This window comes from Clarias gariepinus, chromosome 4 (assembly GCF_024256425.1).
Source record: "Clarias gariepinus isolate MV-2021 ecotype Netherlands chromosome 4, CGAR_prim_01v2, whole genome shotgun sequence".
In the NCBI taxonomy this organism is placed as follows: Eukaryota; Metazoa; Chordata; class Actinopteri; order Siluriformes; family Clariidae; genus Clarias; species Clarias gariepinus.
The window spans coordinates 3,557,441-3,578,830 of record NC_071103.1 but is presented as its reverse complement, the minus strand read 5'-3'; the positions used below and the strand labels follow the sequence as shown (position 1 = coordinate 3,578,830).

The 21,390-nt window shown below is 41.3% G+C and overlaps 1 protein-coding gene across 2 annotated transcripts in view; it reads right to left on the bottom strand.

Moving 5' to 3' along the window:
- agap3 (ArfGAP with GTPase domain, ankyrin repeat and PH domain 3) overlaps window positions 1–21,390 on the bottom strand; it is a 128,129-nt gene that overhangs the window by 68,154 nt on the left and 38,585 nt on the right. Inside the window, exon 1 of one of the 2 annotated variants that reach the window (XM_053494234.1) lies at window positions 7,835–9,119. The exons of the other annotated variant lie outside the window; for it this stretch is intronic. Within the exon in view, the coding sequence (XP_053350209.1) occupies window positions 7,835–9,035 (1,201 nt within the window). The 5' untranslated portion in view covers window positions 9,036–9,119. Of the gene's footprint in view, window positions 1–7,834; window positions 9,120–21,390 lie in introns of those variants that run through there. 2 annotated transcript variants of the gene reach the window in all.

Here is a 21,390-nt window from a genome sequence, read left to right as displayed (position 1 = left end):
CTTATATAAAGAATCAGAGCTTGCTCAGTGTATGTGCACTTATATGTAATATGATCCGGAAACGATGTCCGGGGTAACTGCATAATCATTAAAAAGAAAGTTAATGTCTTAAACAAAAAATTTTATGTACCAATCTGTGACTTTTCCTTTACTTTGTATCTACCAAATACACGTAGTGAATAGAAATTCATTATATTAATGATGATAAAAAAAATTACAAGCAAAAACAAATAAAAATAAATTTAGGTACACTTCGCCAACAACACAATTTGTTGTATTTTTGTGTAGAAGAAACTACCAGTTAAAATTAATCAGAAACACACAATGATCTCCTCTGAACAGTTGATATTGAGATGTATCTGCTAATTCTGCTCTGTAAATCCTCCATAACGGCTCTAATCTGAGGTCCTGTTTGAGGTTAACTGGTGATTTCTGAGGCTGGTGACTCTAAATGAACTTCTCCTTTGCAGCAGAGGTCAGTTTTGGTCTTGTTTTCTTGTGAAGATCTTCATGAGGGACAGTTTCATCATGGAGCTTGACCTTCATGTCTTAAAATAACAACTGACTGTTGTTGTTGTTGTTGTTGTTAGACTGCAAAAAATCTTGGCATATTTCAGCAAGTGAAATATTCTTGAATCTAGCCAAACCCTATATACAGTACAACAAACCAAATATAAGATTACTAAAACTTATTTACAGTCAAGTGTTACTAAAATCACTAGCGGAAAATGTCCTGTTCTGTTGGCAGATCAATTTGCTAGTTTTTTAGGGAATTTATTACTCGAAAAAGAAACCAGATTATCTGCCTGTTCCTGTAATTGTAGTAATAATTGACTGGAAATAAACTGAATCATCTTGTATTTGGTTAGTTGTAAACCTATTTTAAGAAAATACATAAAGATTGGATAGATTCCATGTGTGTTAATTCATAGCTATAAATTTTCCACACACACACACACACACACACACACATGTTAAATATAACAATAATAAGGTAGTCAATTAATCAGCCAGTCATTTATATGACACTTTAGTCTCACAATGCCATGTATTATATGTAAATACAAGATTGGATGATTAAAAGAAAAATATAACTATACGCCTGGATAACTTCTCCCACAACCAGGTTTCGTTTAAAGATCATTTAAGATGAAAATGATTTCAGATTAGATCAAGGAAAAAGCCTCCACACGACCCAGGAGAACTTTACTCGTCTAAGCGTATTAAATTCCTCACACATCCTCGCTCGTCTGAGATGAAGTTGCATTTGCAATAAGTGTTTAAAAAAAAAAAAAGCACCAGAAGCTGTGTGGTTGATGAGTCTAAACACGTCGAGCCCTCGCCCTCACCATGTCTGTGCGGCTCCTCTAAACTAATCGCAAAAGCCTCCGTAAACCGATCCCTCAGAAAGAGCGAAAAATGTTTAGAGGAAACATCACGGTTCCGGTGGGGGGTTCAGACAACGTGTCTCCACAGAGCAGGTGGGAAACACACACACACACACACACACACACACGAGAGCTTTCCTCTGACAGCAGCCTACACACAGCGCTTCATGGCACTCGTGGTAATTGCCACCGGTTTGTTTTTCCCGAATCTTCACTGTAATGTTATTTCCATTACGGCTGCTGTAGTGATGGGACGAGAGGCTGAATCAGCCGTGACTGGCGCTCTGATTGCAGCCTGCCGACGCCATCCAGGAGAGGTGCTTCATGCTAAATGGCTAAACACACTGTTAAAAAAAATTAAAATAAAATAAATCTCAGGGAAGGACGAATAAAACACAAGTAGACGTGGGTGGAAATGTAGTGTGAGAAACACCCTGGATTAGCGGTAAGCTAACACGGCAAACAATCACGAGACCGTTTCTAGCACGCGTAGTGCTAGCTTTAGCCTAGCAATCGGGTCGCAAATCTACTTTCCACTTTAAACTGCTTTGATTGAATCCACATGACAGGTTCTCGTCAGGACATTAAGAATAAAGTGTTTCACGTTTAATTGATGTTCTCAATTACGACACACAAAGCTTTGCAGAGGTGAAGCGTAGCCTCTTAGCTAGCGTAGCTAATCTCTCAGAAAATCTGACCAGTGCCTCAGAAATGAGGAAATATAATTTTAATTGTATAATTACACGGATAATACAATATTATAAAATATAACACATATCATGATGCCTTTTTCAACAATTATACCCTGACTGGACCCTCCTACAGGGTGGGCCACGGAAAAGTAGCTCGACTCCGGGGACAGTATGATAAAATGAGTTTACTATATATATACATATATAAAAAATAATTACATTATTATAATTCTATAAATTATTATAATTTTTATTATAACAATAGTATGACACGAGTATTGCAGGCTGGCTACTTTTGATATTTTTTATATAAATTGCTGAATCTTTCAAGCTTTCTTTCTTTCCGTTAGATCAAACCCAATTCCTTTTGTAGCTATAAAAAATTATTCAGTTTATGTTTTACTTCAAATAAATACATAAAACCTCTAACCATTTTAATTTTAATATTGATTAAAAAATACTTAATATTTAGTTAAATCAATCAATATAATATATATATATAAATAATTATTTGTATGTTTATATCATATATCGTACTGCGCTTTAGGGGCATTTCTCACACCCAACAATTATAGTCCACTACACATTTGTACATTTACAAACTTTGAGTGCATCTTTACTTAATCAGCTAGTTTACTTGCTTATAGATTGCTATCATTTCAGAGGTGTGTCAGGGAAGCCACGGAGCTTCGGGTTATCCGAGGTGAGCACTGACTGATGATGAAGATGACATAACACAACATTATGTAAACAAACCAACCCAATGATTCTTGAAAGAAAAATTTTGCCTTGTGTTTCAATCATATAGGAGGAACACTGTTCACTTATCCAGTTAGCAAATCATGGTTTTATTTGACTGCAAGACTGAAACAGCCACTTTTTACAACCACGCTGATGAGAAAAGCATCTCAAAACATTTAGATTTAAAGCTAATGAGCTAAAAAAAGTTGAAGCCTACATCAGGTTGCTCTCCTGTCATGCAAGAACAAGAACACGAGCCTACAGCGGGTATGTGGGTACGATATAACTGAATTGAAAAGCTGAAGACGTTCTTCCGATCTTCAACCATCCAGATTTATTTTCTTTGCCGATTCATAGAAAATACTGAGGAACTATATAATTAACCAGAACTTTAGGAGGTTGTTATCACACCCAACACAAATGGTTTCATTTTCTTTCTTTTTAATAGTCACATAGTTCTTCCTCACCACACGTTCTCGCTTTGTCATGACGTTACCATGGTAGAAGGCTGAGGAATTCCAGGCTACCCTTTAGCACACCTGGTTAATTTTCAATCCCAAACCGAATCTAAAGCAAAGCACTTAATCGGGACTCAATGAGGAAAACAAACAGCATGTTGACGTGCCCAAGACGTCACCGCCATCTATCACTACCATGCGTTTATCTCCACCTCGGTATCTTTTGTTCGGCGGTTACATCAGCACAGGTTCAACAAGGAGTCCGTGCTGAATCACGGCTGTGTAAGAATTCCACAAGCGCTTTACAAACACACACTTAGAAAGTAAAACACAAAGGTGTGACCAGTTTACACCTTGTTCAAGGAAGAAAGAATGAGATATTACTACGACTTTCATCAAGATTTCTGGGTTTGAATAAATCACAGTGAAGAACCGAGCTTAGAATGTCAGCCAAATCTCAAAGCAGTGTGCGGGAAAGCGACAGAGGAAAGATGGAATTTACATCATTAAATCCGATGTCCCAGTTTCCGCTTCGCTCGTCTTATACAATTGATCAAAATTATATTCAAAGTCTCAGGATAAGAGTTTGTCCCTTTATGAGAGAGAAAAGCAGATTAGTAGAAGACAGACAGACCGACCGACCAATATAATCTCATAAGATTTAAGGGCTTTTGCAAAACAGCAAAATAGATTCAAGGAAACAAATGAAATCCGACTTTAAACAACTTTGTAAAGTTTTTTGTTGGTAATTACCATGGTAAACTTTTGCGCGTGTATGTCATATACTCAGCTTATGAAGATGAAGGTATGTGGAGCGATTAGGGTGGTTTCTGCCTTTCACTAGACAGACACGTCCATCACCACCTTCTGCTTTTTCACTAGACAGACACGCCCACCACCAGCTATATGCTGTGCTCTAGATAGACACGCCCACCGCCAGCTTCTGCTTTTTCACTAGATAAATGCCCACCACCAGCTTATACTTTGCGAGACACAGCCACCACCAGCTTATGCTTTGCTCTAAATAGACACACCCACCACCAGCTTGTGCTTTTTACTAGATAGCCACGCCCACCAGTACCATCAGCTTTTCACGAGACAGCCACGCCTACCACTTAAGTCTTGAGTTTGACAGATGTAACAGTAAGTAACAGGCAACCTTCATCACTAGTAGGGAAGAGAATAGGGTGATGTTTTAGGTGTGTTTTAGTTCATTTCTCCGTTTTGAGTGAAGTGTGCTTTGTAAAAAAAAAAAACGACGTCATCAATTGCAAAAGAAATAAAAGGATTTACATTAAGCCTTTCTAATGACGAGATCTGGAGAATGTATTAGTCCTGCTCAAGTAGCGTGATCTAAGAGTTCACCTTTGTTCTTGCCTCAGGTTTGTATCGAAGATCACCCAGTGTTATCACAACCTCTGCACGAATGACTCAGCTCGGATTATTCACAGCGCCGCAGTCCACTGCAGGTCAAGCCAACTTTGTAAAAACACTGTAGAGCGCAAGACGATCTCGTCTTACAGTATGTTCTACATACAGTGGAGCTCTTACTTTAGGTGGTGTCTACCACTTATGATGGTCTAGAGATCCCTGATACACAAACATGGAGCCATAGCCTGATGTTCAGGGGATGGCTGAAATCAACAACCACTACCACCACCAAAAGAACATGACCAAAGTAAGCCTTGACAAACCGCAGGGAACTCCAGCTTCAAGCTTCATGACGCATTTGAGATGTCAATCATTTAAACTGCTCTGAATACAAGAGTTAAAGTTCAGAAAAACAAATGAGTCAGAGGCTTTAAGCTTCGGTCGGTGGATGTCGTCTGAGTGAGGGTGTCTGTTAAAAATTAACATGACAAACCCACCAGAATCTTTACCCAAAATTGAGAGAAGTCGCACACAGAAATTAGTGATTAAGTAATTAACACTAATTTAGGCCAGATTAGAATGAGCTGAACTGAAGGATGTGTGCAAAACGAACTAAAGCTAATAGCTAGTAGAGATGGGCGGGGAGAATCGATTCAGTTACATATCGCGATTCTTTTGTTTGGCCATTCATGTATCGCCAATACATATATATATATATATATATATATATATATATATATACGTGTGTGTGTGTGTGTGTGTGTGTGTGTGTGGTAGGAGCAAATATTTTATAGTATTTAAAAAATTTTTATACTAACAGATTCACAAAACAAATTGAATCTGCACCTGGGTATCATGACAGTATCTCGTCAGCGGGTCCCATGTGATTTCCATCCCTAGTTCAAGTTGGCTTTTATTGTCATTTCAACCATATACAGTTTAGTGCACGGTGAAACGAAACAACCTTCCTCCAGGACCAAGGTGCTACATACAATGTAAATTAACAGAAATGAACAAAAATGAACTAGCTCATAACTAAGAAACCTAATTAGCTGACTAGCTGAAACAAGACATTTTAAGCTAACAGAGAACTATGGTTAGTTTAAGTTTTATACTTACTACACTGAACATAAGCGATACTACATTTTTTTAAGTAACAAATTTGTTCATTTCTTTAGAATATAGTTTGCTGCTGTCATCTTTCTCAAACTTAACGTTGTTGAAAACTGGCACATCATAATCAGCATAAATCAGTCTAATAAAACAAACCTGCCTTATGAATTCCGTGTGAGAAAAATGTGTAAATGATAGAGTAATCAGTCAGGTTTAAAATTCAGTGTGTAGGAAACCGATTTTTTTTTATGTAGTAAGCTCAGACGAAACAAATAATTGTACTTTATTACCACCCACCTCCCATCTCAAGTACTTCACAGGAAGGTTTAATGGCTTTAACGCAAAACCTACAATATTAGGGACTTTCTTGCAAGAAATCAAAGTCCAATGTTCAGTTTCAAGAAGTTATGAAATACTGCAAAATCTCGGCATTATCTTCGAAGCAGTAAGAAAAGCTGAACCTTGATTTCTACAAGAAATTATTATATAACATTCAAGTAGGTTGTGTGGCCAGAACTACAGAGCAATCCCCAGCATATCGTTAACCAAAAACTGTGCTGTTACAGGAAAATAATCAACAATGAGGTGGTTTGAGGATCAGAGTTCTTGGTTATCACTCTGGAATAAATTTATTTCCATTAATTATTCATCTTCGTCTACAGCAAAACACATTTTGGTGTTAGAAAGCGCTAAGACTAGAGACTCCTTCCATTAGGACCCCATTGCTCCATTTCTAGACTCAATGCAACAACAATGACAACTTGAGAACTTAGTGCACTTCACTAAATCCATTAACTGGGGTGTTGTCAATCAGCAGGCAAGCCAGGACAGGCATGTAGGGCCCTGCCTTTAAAGCGAACACACCTTAGCTTAGCACTGATTGCTGGCTCAACGCATTCTCAAGCTGGGGCAAAATCTCAGTCAGGACGGTCTCTATAGTGACAGCAGGCAAAAATTGCGAAAGTGGGCCACTTTGGCTCAAATGTGTTTTACGTGCTAAGTAGCAGAAATTGAACAGGAACGCGAATGCAAGTTCAAGGACATGTTCATGATAAACAGCATTACTGATATACTGAAACATAACTGATTAAACGAGACTCGAGAATCTGAGTAATGTTTATGCTCTTATGTTGAGCACAGCCACGCTCGTTCAACACGCCTTTTTTCAGGTGAAACAGATAGACACTGAAGACGGAGGGTATTTTTAGGCGGGAGAATATGTCACTGTGGCATGAATGCGTGTGTATCGGAATGTATTTACAGCAACGTGACTCATGTTGATAACACACGATTCACGGCCTGCTGCCTGGAAAACGCAACACGCCTTCTAAATGAAGGGAGAAGCAAGAGCCTGGGACTAAAACAGAGTTTAGCCTCTAATGCAGCTGGCTTTTATCCAAATAATAGATGTTATTTTGAAAAGAAAATGTTATGAATATTATGTACACTGGGTATAGCGTAGATAATGTAGACATGACTGCATACCGAATGTTTGAACAACGTCTCTATAAAATGTATAAAGAAATAGTTACAGAAGATGCAGCTCGCTTTACATTTAAAAAAATGACGAAATAGCTTAGTAAACATGGCGTTTATAACAAACGCTTTTCTCTCTACTGAAAACCCCATCAAGAGATACAATACCAAGCTCACTCTTTTTATCAACAAACCTTACAAAAGAAGAACCCGTTTAAAATGAATACTCCCCCCTAGTCCTTTTCTCATTACTTATTCATTCTTTCTTTTTTCGTCCTTTTATCTCTACTAATCCTGATGTCAAGACTTTTCCTAAATCAGCGATGAAGATATTCCTTTTTTTTTTTTTAAATCCTCATTAAATTTGTGCACAAGTTTAGTTTAGGGAAATTGTAACGTGAACCTGCTTAGACAAATCTCATCTAATTACAGTTGTGAATAATACATCAAACCCCTAAAGCCATTTTTTTTTATTTTTCCTGAATATTTCACGTTTCTTTGAAACTCGAAGGTTTGTTCTCTTTGGAGATGGGAAACTGCATGGGTTGGATGGGTGCAGAGCTTTTACATACCCACACACACACACCAAACTTACCTTGACCTTTGCTGGAATCAATGCCCTTTAGTGTCTCTATGGTAACCGGCTGCAGCTTTTTATTCCTGACTGGGGGATCACTGCCAGATAGTTGGCTTTCAGAGCAAGCCTCAGATTTGTTGCCTTTTCTTTTAAAGCGACTAGCGATGAGCTGCCAAAAACTCTGCTCTGAAGACACCGCTGTGGGGGGCTTGGTGAGTTTCGGTGGGGATAAAGGGGCCTCGATTACCGAGACTTTCCCTCTGGTTTGGAACTCGATTAACTGCTTGCATTTCTTGTCCTCACTATGTCCATAAGCAGGAGACAACGTCCTGCCGGTCAGATAAGAGAAGGGTCGGTTAGAGCGCGCAACATCATCTCTCGCAGTCGCCGTCCATGTTCTTTCTCGAACACCCTCTTCCTCAGGTTGATTACAATTCCGCTTGAGTCTAAGGCTAAGGCTCCTTCTCAGAGAGCTAAACCTTTTCTTTGGCCTCTCTGGTTTGCTGGGGACAGGTGCCGTTACGATTGCCGCCTCCTTGTCCTGGGCCTGTCGGCCGAAGAGTCTCCATCGAAAACCGGAGCGAGGCAAGCTTGCGGCATCACTGAAAGTACGGTTAGCTAGTTCATCTTGTGATCTACTAGACTCCTTCAGCTCTAGAACTGTCATGCTAACAGGCCGAGGTCTTCCAGTTGCCTGTAGAGGTCGACGCAGTAGGACCTCCTGTTGAGGGTGTGGGGGCAGCCGAAAAGATGGAGGCATGTCTTGTTTGAGGCCATCAATTGCTCGTCTACGTCTACGCTGATAAATTTTGTCAACGTCACCCGTTTTGGCTGAGGAGGAATTAGTCACAAGCACACTGCTTGCCTGAGACGCAGCCAGCATGCACACGCTGCGAGGTCTCTGTGACCTGTGCTCCAGACCCACAGGTGTGATTCGCTGTTTTTGGGGCTCATCCAGGGAGCCATACATGCTCACCGTCTTCCTGCTACCGTCAACGTGTCGCACCCCAGGGGTAGACCTTCGCAGGACCACCAGAGGGCTTTCTGTGGTGGACTCTCCATTATGGTATTCCTTTTCAGGTATGCAGCCCGTGATAGTAGCAGTGCTCAAGTCCCTAATCCATGGTACTCTCTCGACTGAGGCTGAATCAAAATCCTCTATAGGGATCCTAAACTTGGAGCAGTCCTGCAGAAGTGCAGGAAACCGGTCTGTCCTCATTCCTGGCTCTTCCAACCTCCTCCCACTTTTTTCCCAGCCCACCCGTGCCGCTCAGGTGGCACCACCTGCTGACTCCCTGCTCGACTTCTGTCCTCCTCCTCTGCCGCAGGATGCGTCTCTGTTCCTCCTTCTTCTGCTGTCCTCCTCCTCCTCTGCTTCACTGGGTTTGGCCTCTAAATGTTTTCCCGCCCTCCTCTCCGCCTCCAAAACTCCCGTTCAAAAAGGGCAAGACCGGGGACGCAACTGAATTCTTGTAGAATCAGGTCTGTAGCTCACACTGCAAATGTCTGCACACCTCCACAAGTTCAGTCTCGCAATAGCCCCCCCTCTCTCACTCACTCTCTCTCACTCTCTAACACAAATCAGCCCATAGCTGCTCAGAGACGTTCACCTCGAGGCCACATTCCAAACACAGCCATAATCCTTCACGTCTGGCATGCGAGAAAAGGGTAGAAAAAAATGCGTTCAGACAAGCTTCAGCATGAAATCACTAACAGCTCTAACAACCCCCTAAAAGCTACCGATGTAAATAAGACGAGCCAGCGATCTTCTTCTGTTTTCATTGTATTGACCCTGAGGTGAAATAAGCTGATTGGGAGTGTTGGGGTATAAATATCTCAGACGGGGAAACTTACTGCAGTGGTAAGTGTGTTAGTAAGTAGCAAAAAGCTGCATCTTTTCCTATTAGAAACCTTGGCTTTTGGAGCAGAAGGTACATTCCTTCATATTTTCCAGTGCATGGCATGCATACAAGGATCAATACTGGGCAGCTTCTTGATTACCACGTAACAAAGGTCAAAGAAGAATTACTGCCCACCTCAAGCATTTCCAGAGCAAGTAGACTAAAATATATGAATATGAACTACAGCAATAACACCAACACTTTAAGTACCCGGATTACCTCGGTTTTCTATCCCAGGTTAAAATTACATGTTTTTGTCTAACTATAAATGGGGAGGCGGGGGGGGGGGGATACAGTGGTTCCTTTTCCCAGGACCAGATTAGAAAGAAAGGAAAGTCTGGATAATTTTAGGCTACATCATAAGACATCACATCAGATTTGTCAGGACAAGACCACCTTTGTGCAGTCCAGGTGGGCTGGATGAGCGACTTTGTTTTGGGGATCTGAAGTGAGGGATAGCACAGGAAAGAGTTCATGCTTGTGAGTAGGGAGGAGAAACGTCTTACAGACTACAGGAATAAAAAAACTCCTACTATACATTCTCGATCCCATAATAGATATATAATATACTGTACTACACACGGTCAGACTACCTGCTACATTCTTTTATTTTTTTGTAGATCTTATACCTCAAATGTAAAAAAAAGAAAAAAAGCAATAATAAGCTAAAAGGTCATCCAATCCAGTGTAAACCAATTTATCCAACCAATCAGAGAAAAAGTTAATTTTGTTTAGAAATTCAACTTAATCTCCAATGCAGTTGAGGACAGCACCCTCAAGTGGTGTCCAAGAGTACTCCTCCTCCTGTCCACTTCCAAACCTCAGTTTGTTCTGAATGCTTGAACAACCATCACTAATGATGACCTAATGCAGTTTTTTAAGATATTAAAAAACATTAAAAAGTAACAGAGCATCTTGCAGAACCACACACAGTTTATCTGACGTCTGTCGCACCTGCTTCTTTTTTGCATGGAAAAGCCAGGAGCTATAATTTTTTTTTTTGTCTTTTGTCTGAAAAGTGGTCGCTTATATAATGTGCTGATTCCTGTTCTGTGGCACACATTTTTCTTTAACCATTATTTTTGTGGTGTAAAATCTATTTTTTTTTTCATCTAAATGTTTTTGTACTGTTTTGCACAATACTGTATATATTTTAAATATATTTAATTTTATACATAAAACCTAAAAAAAAATGAAACAAAAAAGTACAATCAAAATTCAAACCCAGCATTTTGTGTTTTAGTCTAAAAGTGACAGCTTTCATAACAGGCTTGCATTCCTTTCTGGCGTATAAATACTTTTCTGTATTTGTTACTTAGATTTTTGTCAGATACTGATGTTTCGGTGGCATGGTGGCTTAGCTTCAGGGTACAGGTTCGATTCTTGACCTGGGGTCTGTGTGTGTGAAGTTTGCATGTTCTTTCCGCATGCTTGGTGGGTTTCCACCAGGTACTCTGGTTTCCTCCCACAGTCCAAAGACATGCAGATTATGCTAACTTGCGTTCCCAAATTGCCTGTGGTGTATGAATGAGCATGTGAGTGTGTATCCTGACCCCAGCCCTAAGTCTCCTGGGATAGGCTCCAAGTCCCCTGTGACCCTGTATACAGAATAAGTGGTATAGACAATGAGTGAGGAAGCAAGTAAGAGTGAATAAATTTTTGTGTGTGTGGGGGGGTTGGTCAATATCTCATGAATGCTTTCTGAGCATTTGCAGATAGAAGAAAGGAGTGATGGCGACGACAAACAATGAGCGAGCTTCACGTGTCGACTGTGCGTCGCAGACAAATGCCACCATGAATTCTCAAATCGCCCGATTCGTTCCCATGCCAAACAGAAATCATGGCAAGCTGGCAAAGGAGAAAGAAAAGAGAAGAACTGGCCTACAGATCCACACAATCTGTGGCCTAATCCATCTTACTCCAGCGTGACAGAATGTCCGCCATCTGACAGGCGTGAAGCAGGGTGGTGGAAACAAATCTCAGACAAAGTCAAGGAAAAATCTCTTCAAACAGCTCAGGATTTTAAAATCATCACATCACAAACTACTCACATCACATTAGCAACCGGTCTGGAGAATGATGCGCAAAACTACGAGGCGGCTCATTATCTCCTGTCTTATCTCTACCTTGGCTTAATTCCTGACATACCAGGTTGCTGGTGGAATGTTATGGACGTTAACATCCAAGTATGAGCTTTAAACACTGTGTACACGTCTTGCCCAAAGTGATGTGCTAAAATTTTTCATATAATAAAAAAAAATTGAATAATAATTATTTATATATATATATATATATATATATATATATATATATAGTTGTTGGAAATTCAATACTAGCGTTAAATATCTAAAAAAAAATCTTAGCATCGCATATTGTATAATTCTGAGACTTGTACCCTAGTAACTCACTCTCTCACTCGTTGTCTGTACTGCTTTATTGTCAGGGTCGCAGGGGGCCTGAAGTCTAACCCAGGAGACTTTCGATGGGGGTCCCTTAATAACTGGTCAGCAAGGTGATATTTAGGCTTTTAAAGGAGGATCCAGATGTAAAGCCTAAGGTTCATCATTCACCAAGCACCAAGATCAAGCCTCTAGGTCGGAGGTGTCTAGGGATCACCAGGAGACCATGATGACACAGAGTGTAACTATATGGTTACACTATTTATAGTCCCACTAATATCTCCCAACACAGGTTTGAACTCCGTATAACAAACCTGAGTGTGTAAATTCGGGACTGGACGTAAACTTCGGCGTAACGTCCGTGGGAATCAACAGCTGCTCCTCGTTGTAGGGTGCGTCCTTGGGTTGCCGTCGGGCCCCGAAACACAGCATCACTGTACGGCCCGGCTATACTCCCGCAGAGGAAAGCATCCTAACAGCTTGTGGATCTACGCCAGGCATCCAGCTGAGCAAATCCACAGGTGGCCCATTTCCCCAGAGAACAAGCGACGTCAAGATGAAGACAAGCGCATCCAAAGAAACCAACAACAAAAAAAGCACGGCAGCGATGGAGATAAAGCTGGAGGTATTTTCCTTGTAGTCGAATCACTAATGAGTAAAAAAAAAAAAAAGGCCAGTCCTTCATTTACGTATTTACTAGACTGGCACCGGAAAAAGAAGAGACGCCGTCCTACACCTTGAGCAAAAATAAGGCTCCTTTGAGACTGCCCGATTACTCAAGCAGGAACCAGTGGGAAACTGGTTCTACATGTCTGAGCATGCCTGCAATGCTGCTTGACATTTACCGTGTGATTTTAAAGTATCGTGTATCCGCCGCGCGCTTTTGCGTTTGACCAACTTGCAAAACAGGGGATCTTTTGTGGAAACGCTGCAGCACTGTCGTACAAAGGTATCCTTCACGTCTTAATCATTTCTATCCGCCACCAGGTTTGTCTCGGACACATACTTGGCATGATTGGTTCATCATCCCGTTCTCGGTGTGTGTATAGAAACGCGCTTGGCTTTGCAACTCTAATCGCATTCCGCATAACCTTCTGAGTTAATTACTCCTGCCTCGCTAAAATGCCTGAAAATAAGTACGATTACGATTCCACCGCCTCATTTGTCTTTTCATTAAAACGCCGTCCGATGCCGCCTGGGTCGCCCGTCACGAAAAACAATGACGCCGCGCTCTGGCCTCGGGGAAATAAAAACGCACAAACACTCCTTTATTTTCCACCTGTTTTAATTACACAGGCTGAATAGAAGCTTTTTTTTTTTTTTATAAAATCATTCCCATCATTCTTCCTTGGCTCTCCCCGGGGAGCGTGTTTGTGTTTCAGGAAGCAGCGGCGCACACTATTGGCCCAGCAAATCTAATTAAAACCATTCCATAAAGGAACTCATTAAGGTCAGATATTTAAAGCCGCTTTTCGCTTAAAACATCTCTTTTTTTTTTTTTTTTTTTTTAAAGGCATATGGAGGTCGGAGGCAATGTCATTCGTTTAGCTCTTGTATGAAGAGGTTGGGGCGAGCAATGATATTTCATTAGGAGGTGAAAGACGAGAATTGATGGATTATAGAGTCATAATCCTCTAGCTGGAAAGCGCCTCGTGCGCAGGGCCACCAGGGGGCAGTCACATGACTGCGAGGAATCCTTGATGTATGACGGAGGCTGAGAGTTAAAATCGCACCAGGACTAGAGATTTCTAACAAGCTTTAGGGAATAGATCTGTGTGAGTTGGCTAAAAGATTGGATGAAATATATATATATATATATATATATATATATTTTTTTTTTACTTTTTTTCCCCCCTGGATTTTCTATATAAAGTATAAAAAATAAAATTTTTTTTTTTTCTTACCTACCGTAGTGTATAGTCCTGGAATGTAATTCAAAACATATATACTTTTTGCCGACCTAACCATGCATAGCCTCTCTTCTATGAGTGACATTCAAGAAATTTGATTTGATTTGTCTTTTATTTATCTATATAATCCCCTTCTTATCCCAGTGTTTCACTAGTGCTTGGATAGTTTTCTCAGAGCCATGGTCAGACTACCAGCTTCACTGGCCTCCCAGAAGCTCCTTTAAAACCCCAAACATGTGGAAATGTTTTGGAGCGAGGTCGGGACTGCAAGTGCTGCTTTGATTGTGTCCCGTCCTCAAGTTGAATGTCCATAGGAGCAACTGCAGTGTGCCCTGAGCCACCTCGGCTGGGATCTTCACTCACAGACATACAGCCTTCTTCATAAAACATTTGCACCGTTCATATGTTTTACTGCAGTTAAGAGTCTCATCATCGTACTGTGTTTGAAGTTTTCTGTAAATGTCAATTGCTTTTACGCTGTCAGGCAGGAGAAAGTCCCGGGTTCGCTCGAACGCCCCTTAAATTATTAAATTATTTCCATACGTCTGTTCACCATCATCCCTCTCAGTCATCGAGTCGAGGAACGGGTTTCATTTTAGACATGTGACACTGGAAATTAAACGTGAGAAAAAGAGAGAGAGAAAACCGTAATTAACTCTCTATTAGCATTAACTCGTTCTCATTTTTTCACATCCTGTAGAAGCTTACATCACACATTCACATGACGTCACAGATACATCTGTTTTTTTATTTTCTTCATCTTTAATTAAGCATTTTATCCTTAACGTCACATACAATACTTCCACACGAGCTACTATTTATAATTACAAGTTGTATTTTACCATTTTGTGCCTAAGCAGATCAGCTTGATAGCGTTTAGAGAAGCTCCTCCTACTCGCAAACACACACACACAAACACTCCTCCCAGGCCACAGAGCTCGGATTAGTTTAAAGGTCCACCCGTACGTATGCCATCATGATGAATGGACCTGGACTGTCCAAGAACGATTTGCCGGTCACTTCCTGTTCCCAGTTTCTTGTTTACATTTAGGCATTTGACAGTTTATAAATAAGCGAGTGTGTGAATCTCCGAGAATAATAATACAATTATTTAAAAATATATTTCGTACATTTTTACATTTCCGCCATTTTGGCAGACGCCCTTATCCAGTTTTAACTAATTTTACATCTTGTTGGTCTGCGCTCGCCATATGGGGTCTAGATTTAGGCCTGGAGTACGACGGGCCACAATTAGGGCCGCTGCTGTCAGACTAGTGGTGGAACCGATTGATGACTGTGTCAAAGTGACTCAAGTGACACAGTCTGCGCTTTCGGAACATGAGTCAGCACCAACACACGCACGTTTCCTCCGACATCGCGTCACAGTTGCAGACTTTAACCCGTTATTCCTTCTCCCCTTTGAATATGGCACACTTCCGTCATCAGCTACGCGATACGTCACGAAGAACAGCATTTTCTTATTTTATTTTATTCAGAGAAAGCCCAACGTTGGTTTAAACGTGACACACTCCAGCTGGTCCGTATGTTCCTTTAGAATCAAGGAGGAATTCAAGTAAGAAAAATGAAGTACGACACCAATTCTAGAGAAACCCATTCACTGCGCAGTTAAACACCTAACACCTTCTTTCGATTAATCCTGTCGAGTGGTCGCCATCACAACCAGATGCAACTTTTATTCGGATTCCCTTTCTGATGGAACCCTTTCATTTTATTCGGTACCGGCACTGCATGCAGAAGCTGTGTGGTAATAGGGTGTGGCAACCCACCGATGGAGGAGCTCAAACGCAGATCCTCAGATCAACAACCTAGAGCTTTAGCCGTCTGAACCCACCGCCGCCGCCCCTCGCAAAGTCTGACCTTGTCAGACTCTCATGAACACGACACCAGGCACAGGCCTCGCTCAGTCGTTGGTCTACTGATCGGAAGGTCCTGGGGTCAAACCCAAACGCCACTGTTGGGTCCTTGAGCGAGGCCCTTAACCTCTTAAATGCTCAGATGTAAAATGAGTTAAAACTGGATAAGGGCGTCTGCCAAAATGGCGGAAATGTAAAAATGTACGAAATATATTTTTAAATAATTGTATTATTATTCTCGGAGATTCACACACTCGCTTATTTATAAACTCAATAGTCCGTATTAATTCAGTAATTGTCTCACCTTTGTTAAACAGACTTTTGGGCATCCGGGAATCCGAATTGTTTTCTTATTATTATCGTCGTCATTAGTAAGGCTAGCGTTGTTGCTCTGTATGGATCCCCTCAAATATTTAACTAGCTTGTTGGGGTTAAAATCGCGCATTGGTGACATTTTCAGACAACTAATTAGGTGTCCAGGCAACCCAAACATCAGCCCGGGGTAGAGCGCCAAAGCTTGAACTTGCTGGTTGCCTCGCTAAAGGACAAATCGTTTTGTTTTTTAAATATGAGAAATTGGGAAAGCGTAACGCCTGGGGATACAGAGACAGCCCTGTGCGTTGGAAAGAAGATTGGCGATAGGGGTGTGCGGAGCAGGCATCCACATACTTTTGGCCGTATATTATATCACGCACGTCTGGGAGAGAGGGAGATGGAGAGAGAGAGAGAGAGCTCGATTCAGAGTACTGGATGATGGATGTCATCCTCGAGTCCACAAGTCATTAGAATATCATTAGAATTAAAATGAATCCCTTTGCAGGATTATCGGCTTATCAAACTGATGCAAACACACACACTCACACACACTTTCAGACTTAGGTGAACCTTTTGCTTAATGCTGCCAGCATTCCTCACTGCCAGGATCACCATGACAACACGCATCAAAATGGCCGACTTGTTTCCAAGGGACCAGAGAGTGATTGTGCAGGAATTGCAAGGACATGCGTGAAAACATCCATCCAAAAAAAAAAAAACCTGATATCCAACATCAACACTCCAGTTTCATGTTTTTTTTTTATGTGACTGCATTAAGCAGGAGCTTTGTTCTGACAATAACACATAAATACACACCACACGTGATGATGTGCTACACTGTGTCACCACCGTCTACAGTGACGGATCATGTGATTACTGATTTCGACCCTGGAGAGCGGTCAGTGGCGACACTCTCGTGGGGACACGCACGGTCAGACGGGGACGTCTGGGAGCGAAAACGTTCATGGCCGTGACCGTTACGATTATGGAGGCGCGTACGCGCGAGCGGCGCAAAGTGCAGAAGGATGGGGCTCGGAGTCGTCGGTAATTATGCTTGCTGTAGTGGTGTCGGGCGTAGGAGGCTCTTTGAAATTCAGCAGCGCAACTCTTGTACTGCGGAGAAAATGATAGGTTTGAGGATGTCTGTGGGAGGCTGTGAGAGGAGGAGAGGGTGAGAGGGAAAAAAATAATAATCCAGACTCTTCTCTCTGTCTCTCTCCTTCTCCGTCGCTTCATCTTTCATAACATGAACGGTTCGTAGTAAATCTTAAACGCGTCCTTCGCGTACCATACGTGTCAAGGTGACTGAAAACGGAACGACTCAGGAAGGATCGTGACAGGAACAGGGTACCAGATGCTCAGAGGTTTATGCCGTACATGGTCAAAATGTGTAAAAAAAAAAAAAAAAAAGTTTGGATGGTAGCTTACCTCGTTCAGGAAGAATAAACATGGAAAAAAAGAAGGAGAGAGAGAGGCTGGGAGATCAGCCAGAGGATGGGGGAGGCGAGTGAGGAGAAGAGCTCAAGCATGTGAGCGTGGGTTCACAGATCCATTCCTCCGCACACTCCGTGGGCCTGGGGCTCCAAAAAATTTCCACAAAGGGGCAGCGCAAGAGAGAGAGAGAGATGGAGAGAGAGAGAAGCCACACGTTGCACGCTTCTGCAACACAGCACATGTCCTTAAAAAGACGGTACAGGATGAGCTGGCACCTGTTCGCACCTGAAAAAAAGCGGTATTATGTGAACTAATCCGAAAATATTAGCCGGATTCATGACGGATGGCCATACAGGTTTCCACCCGACTCGCTTTCTTAAGGTTAAGGGTTACAATAGGTTTTTTTGGGCGGGGTTTTTTTTAGCTGACTGATTTACCTCGGCTAAGAGCCTTTAGCGTAACATTAATAACAAAACATCATCAGTGTGGAGAAAATCAGTTACCTTCAGCCACCTTCGCTAACAAGGCAACAAAATTTATCCTCCGTAACCAAAATGCAGTCCAACCAAAAATCAAGCATCAGTCAAGAAAAAAGGACGATCCATGTCACCTGGCAACTGATTTCTCTTCAATCAGGTGAAAGCCCATGAACTGATTTTTAAGAGCCACTTAAGTGACACCACTGACATGGTGGCTTAGGGACGAGGGCGGGGGGGACGCACATGTCCTTGGCCAAAATTTAGTTCAAATAACCCAAATCCTTGGCAAAAAGACACCTGAATATGACTGAAAAGGATTTTGATTACATAAGGTACACTGGTCACTTTTTTTGCAGAGGAAGGAATAAAAAAAAACCCTTGCTGTGCCTTTAGCAGCCAGAAGAATTTTCAGTCCTTGATAAAAGGTGACCAGTTTGCTTCCTACAAATCAAATACTCTTTTACCTTAACAAGCAAAATCTTTATTGAAACACGTAGTGCCTTGAGGAGTCTAAAGAGTTCTCAGTTAGAAAAGTCCATGACAAAAAAGTGACCGAATTACCTCAAGTAATGAAAAGACAAATTCTTTCAAGAGTGGCCAAGTTACTTTGAGTGACCAAAACTGTCGATCTCGCCTTCAATAACCAAAAGTCTTGGCAAAAGAAGGCGACCAGTTTGTGACCAGCCACGATCCTTAGTGATAAGCAACATAGTAGATTTCAGCTACTAGCGTTAGTACGCGTCGTTCACGGGAAAAGAGTTTGTAAAAATAAATAAAAGGTTGAAGCTAAAAATAATCTGATCAGCTATATTATTACTATTTCAGGTTGAAGCCTACGTACATGCTGTCTGTAACAAAGATGAACCCCTTAAAGTTTTATTATTTCAATATAAAATTTTATATAAATTTTAATATAAACCCCTTAACTTAAATGTGCTGGTTTACACTTGATTAGTGACTAAAGATTAGGAAATTGTACAAGATGTACCTATGGTTCACCGAAGGATTTTAAATCTACTGTTATTTAATCTGATCACAATCAACAGGAAAGAGAGGATAAAGAAAGGTTTATGTTTACGCCTTGTTTACACTAAGTTGTCCTTCTCTCGTCATCGATCAAATACACTTCCTGTTCGGTAATCGGAGAGCGCATCACAGATGAGATGAGTCTTAAAACGCCATCACGTTAAAATTCACTTATACCACTTTATTTCAGCCAAAGTGAAAATATTAATTAATCCCAGTTAAAATATTCACTTCATCTTTTCTAATTAATATCTATTGGTGCAGGTGTTTGTTTACATTGAGACAGTAGCGCATTATTTTAAAGTAGATTATTAAATCCCACACATAACTGTTCATAACATCACTTTAACTCAACATTTAGATTTCACTTATAATGCATGAAGTATATGAAGGACTGCAGAAGATTCAGTAAATTCTGTCCAGACAGTTGGCGTGATGCTGTGACAAAATTTGGCTGAAAAGACGTACTGATAGCCTCAGAGTGGCACAGTGGTAAAGTGCTTGCCCTATCATCCGGAGATTGCTGGTTCGATCCCCGGTTGATGCTGTAACCTCTCACAGCCGGAGGTCTAGAGAGAGCTGATTGGCTGAGCTCTCTCAGAGGGGAGGGATGAGAGATACTCTGTGCTCCCACATTAATCACGGCTCTACAGCCAATCACGGGCGTCTGTGAGCTAGTGCACGCAAAAGGAGCGGCTAGCGCTGTCCTCAGAGTGTGTTACTCCACCCTTAAAGGTGCCTGAGCGAACCGCGGCTGGCGTCACGTCGTTCGAAGGAAACACGTAATAGTCTTCGGCCCTCCCAGCTGAGTGGTAGTAGTAGCCTTAATGTGACGGAGAGGAATTGGACACAACTAAATTAGGGAGAAAATCGGGAAAAAAATCCCAAAAATATAAAAAAAAAAAAAGACGTACTGACAGATTCTTTCTGAGACTCGTTCCTGGTCATTAAAAGTGAGTGAGTTCTGACCCATGTGCAGACAAAACCTTTTATAATTTTTTTTTTTTTATAAATACATGTAAACCAAAGTCTTGGCAAAAAAAAGGAACGAATTTCACATCATAAAAATTCTAGGCAAAAAGATCAGCAATCGCATTCGTTGGGCAAGAAAAAAAAAAGGGCTCATTTAGCTTAATTGACCAAAATCTTTGTTGAAATGTGACTTGCCTCCAAAAGCCTAAAGAATTTTCTTTTAACAAAATGAAAAATCCTTGTTAAAGTGAGTCATTTACCTTCAGCGGCCAAATTTATTTATTTTTTTCTTTCGTCCTCCTCATTACTGTATATACCATGTTAACAACAACCTCTGCGTCTAATGGGCCCCGCTCCCGTGTTCTTATAACACCCTACAGTATATACAGCGCCAGAAATAGGGCTTGCGTCCTCATGTGGCCTTCTCTGTAATTTCTGTCTTTTGTTTCCGAATCCCCCCACCCCTTTCCGCCCACCGGTGTTTTTCGTGACGAGGCGAGAGTTTTGCCGTAGGCACTTGACACGTCGAGTACAAAGAACGGGCGCAGGACCCGATGGGCCGGGCCGCTTTTCACCGTGAGCGTCACAGAGCTGGGAATTATCAGCCAAACCCCCACGCTGCCGAGGAGAGACAGAGACATTAATCCGATTTGGGACGGCAATCAGGCTGATCAGCTAGCGCGCGCGCACACACACACACCGAGGCGTTGGGTTGTAGGTTTAAACCTCAGTCGGGGAAGCAGAATGTACACAATTTAACTCCGACAGATGACTAAAGATAGCATCCTGGGCTGAAATGCCAGGTTTATGGGCGGATGGATGGACGGATCCTCTCTACCAGTCATCTAACTTTATCACTCACAGGAAAAGAGAGATTAAGAGATTAAAGCAGTCACCATTTTGACCTCTTTTATCAACAAGGAAAGAATTATTATTTTTTTTTTTAAAAAGCATTTTGTGGCATAAACCTGTATATAAAACAGTGTTTATATCCGCAACGTTCCATAACGTTAATGTAAATCTAACCAGACAAACCTGACAACCTGATTTAAAAAAAGGATTTAATAAACAACAAAGACTAAATTAGCATCATTAGCATGCTGAAGGAAAAACAGACAAGCTAGGCAGAACTTAATGAAAAAAAAACGCATCTCATCAACGCTAACATGTTTAGCATGTTCCAATTTGGTTGTCCATTAGTTTACCCCAGTTTCCTGTAACATGTCTAACTAACTTGCTAGCTCATAGGAATTGCTACTTAAGT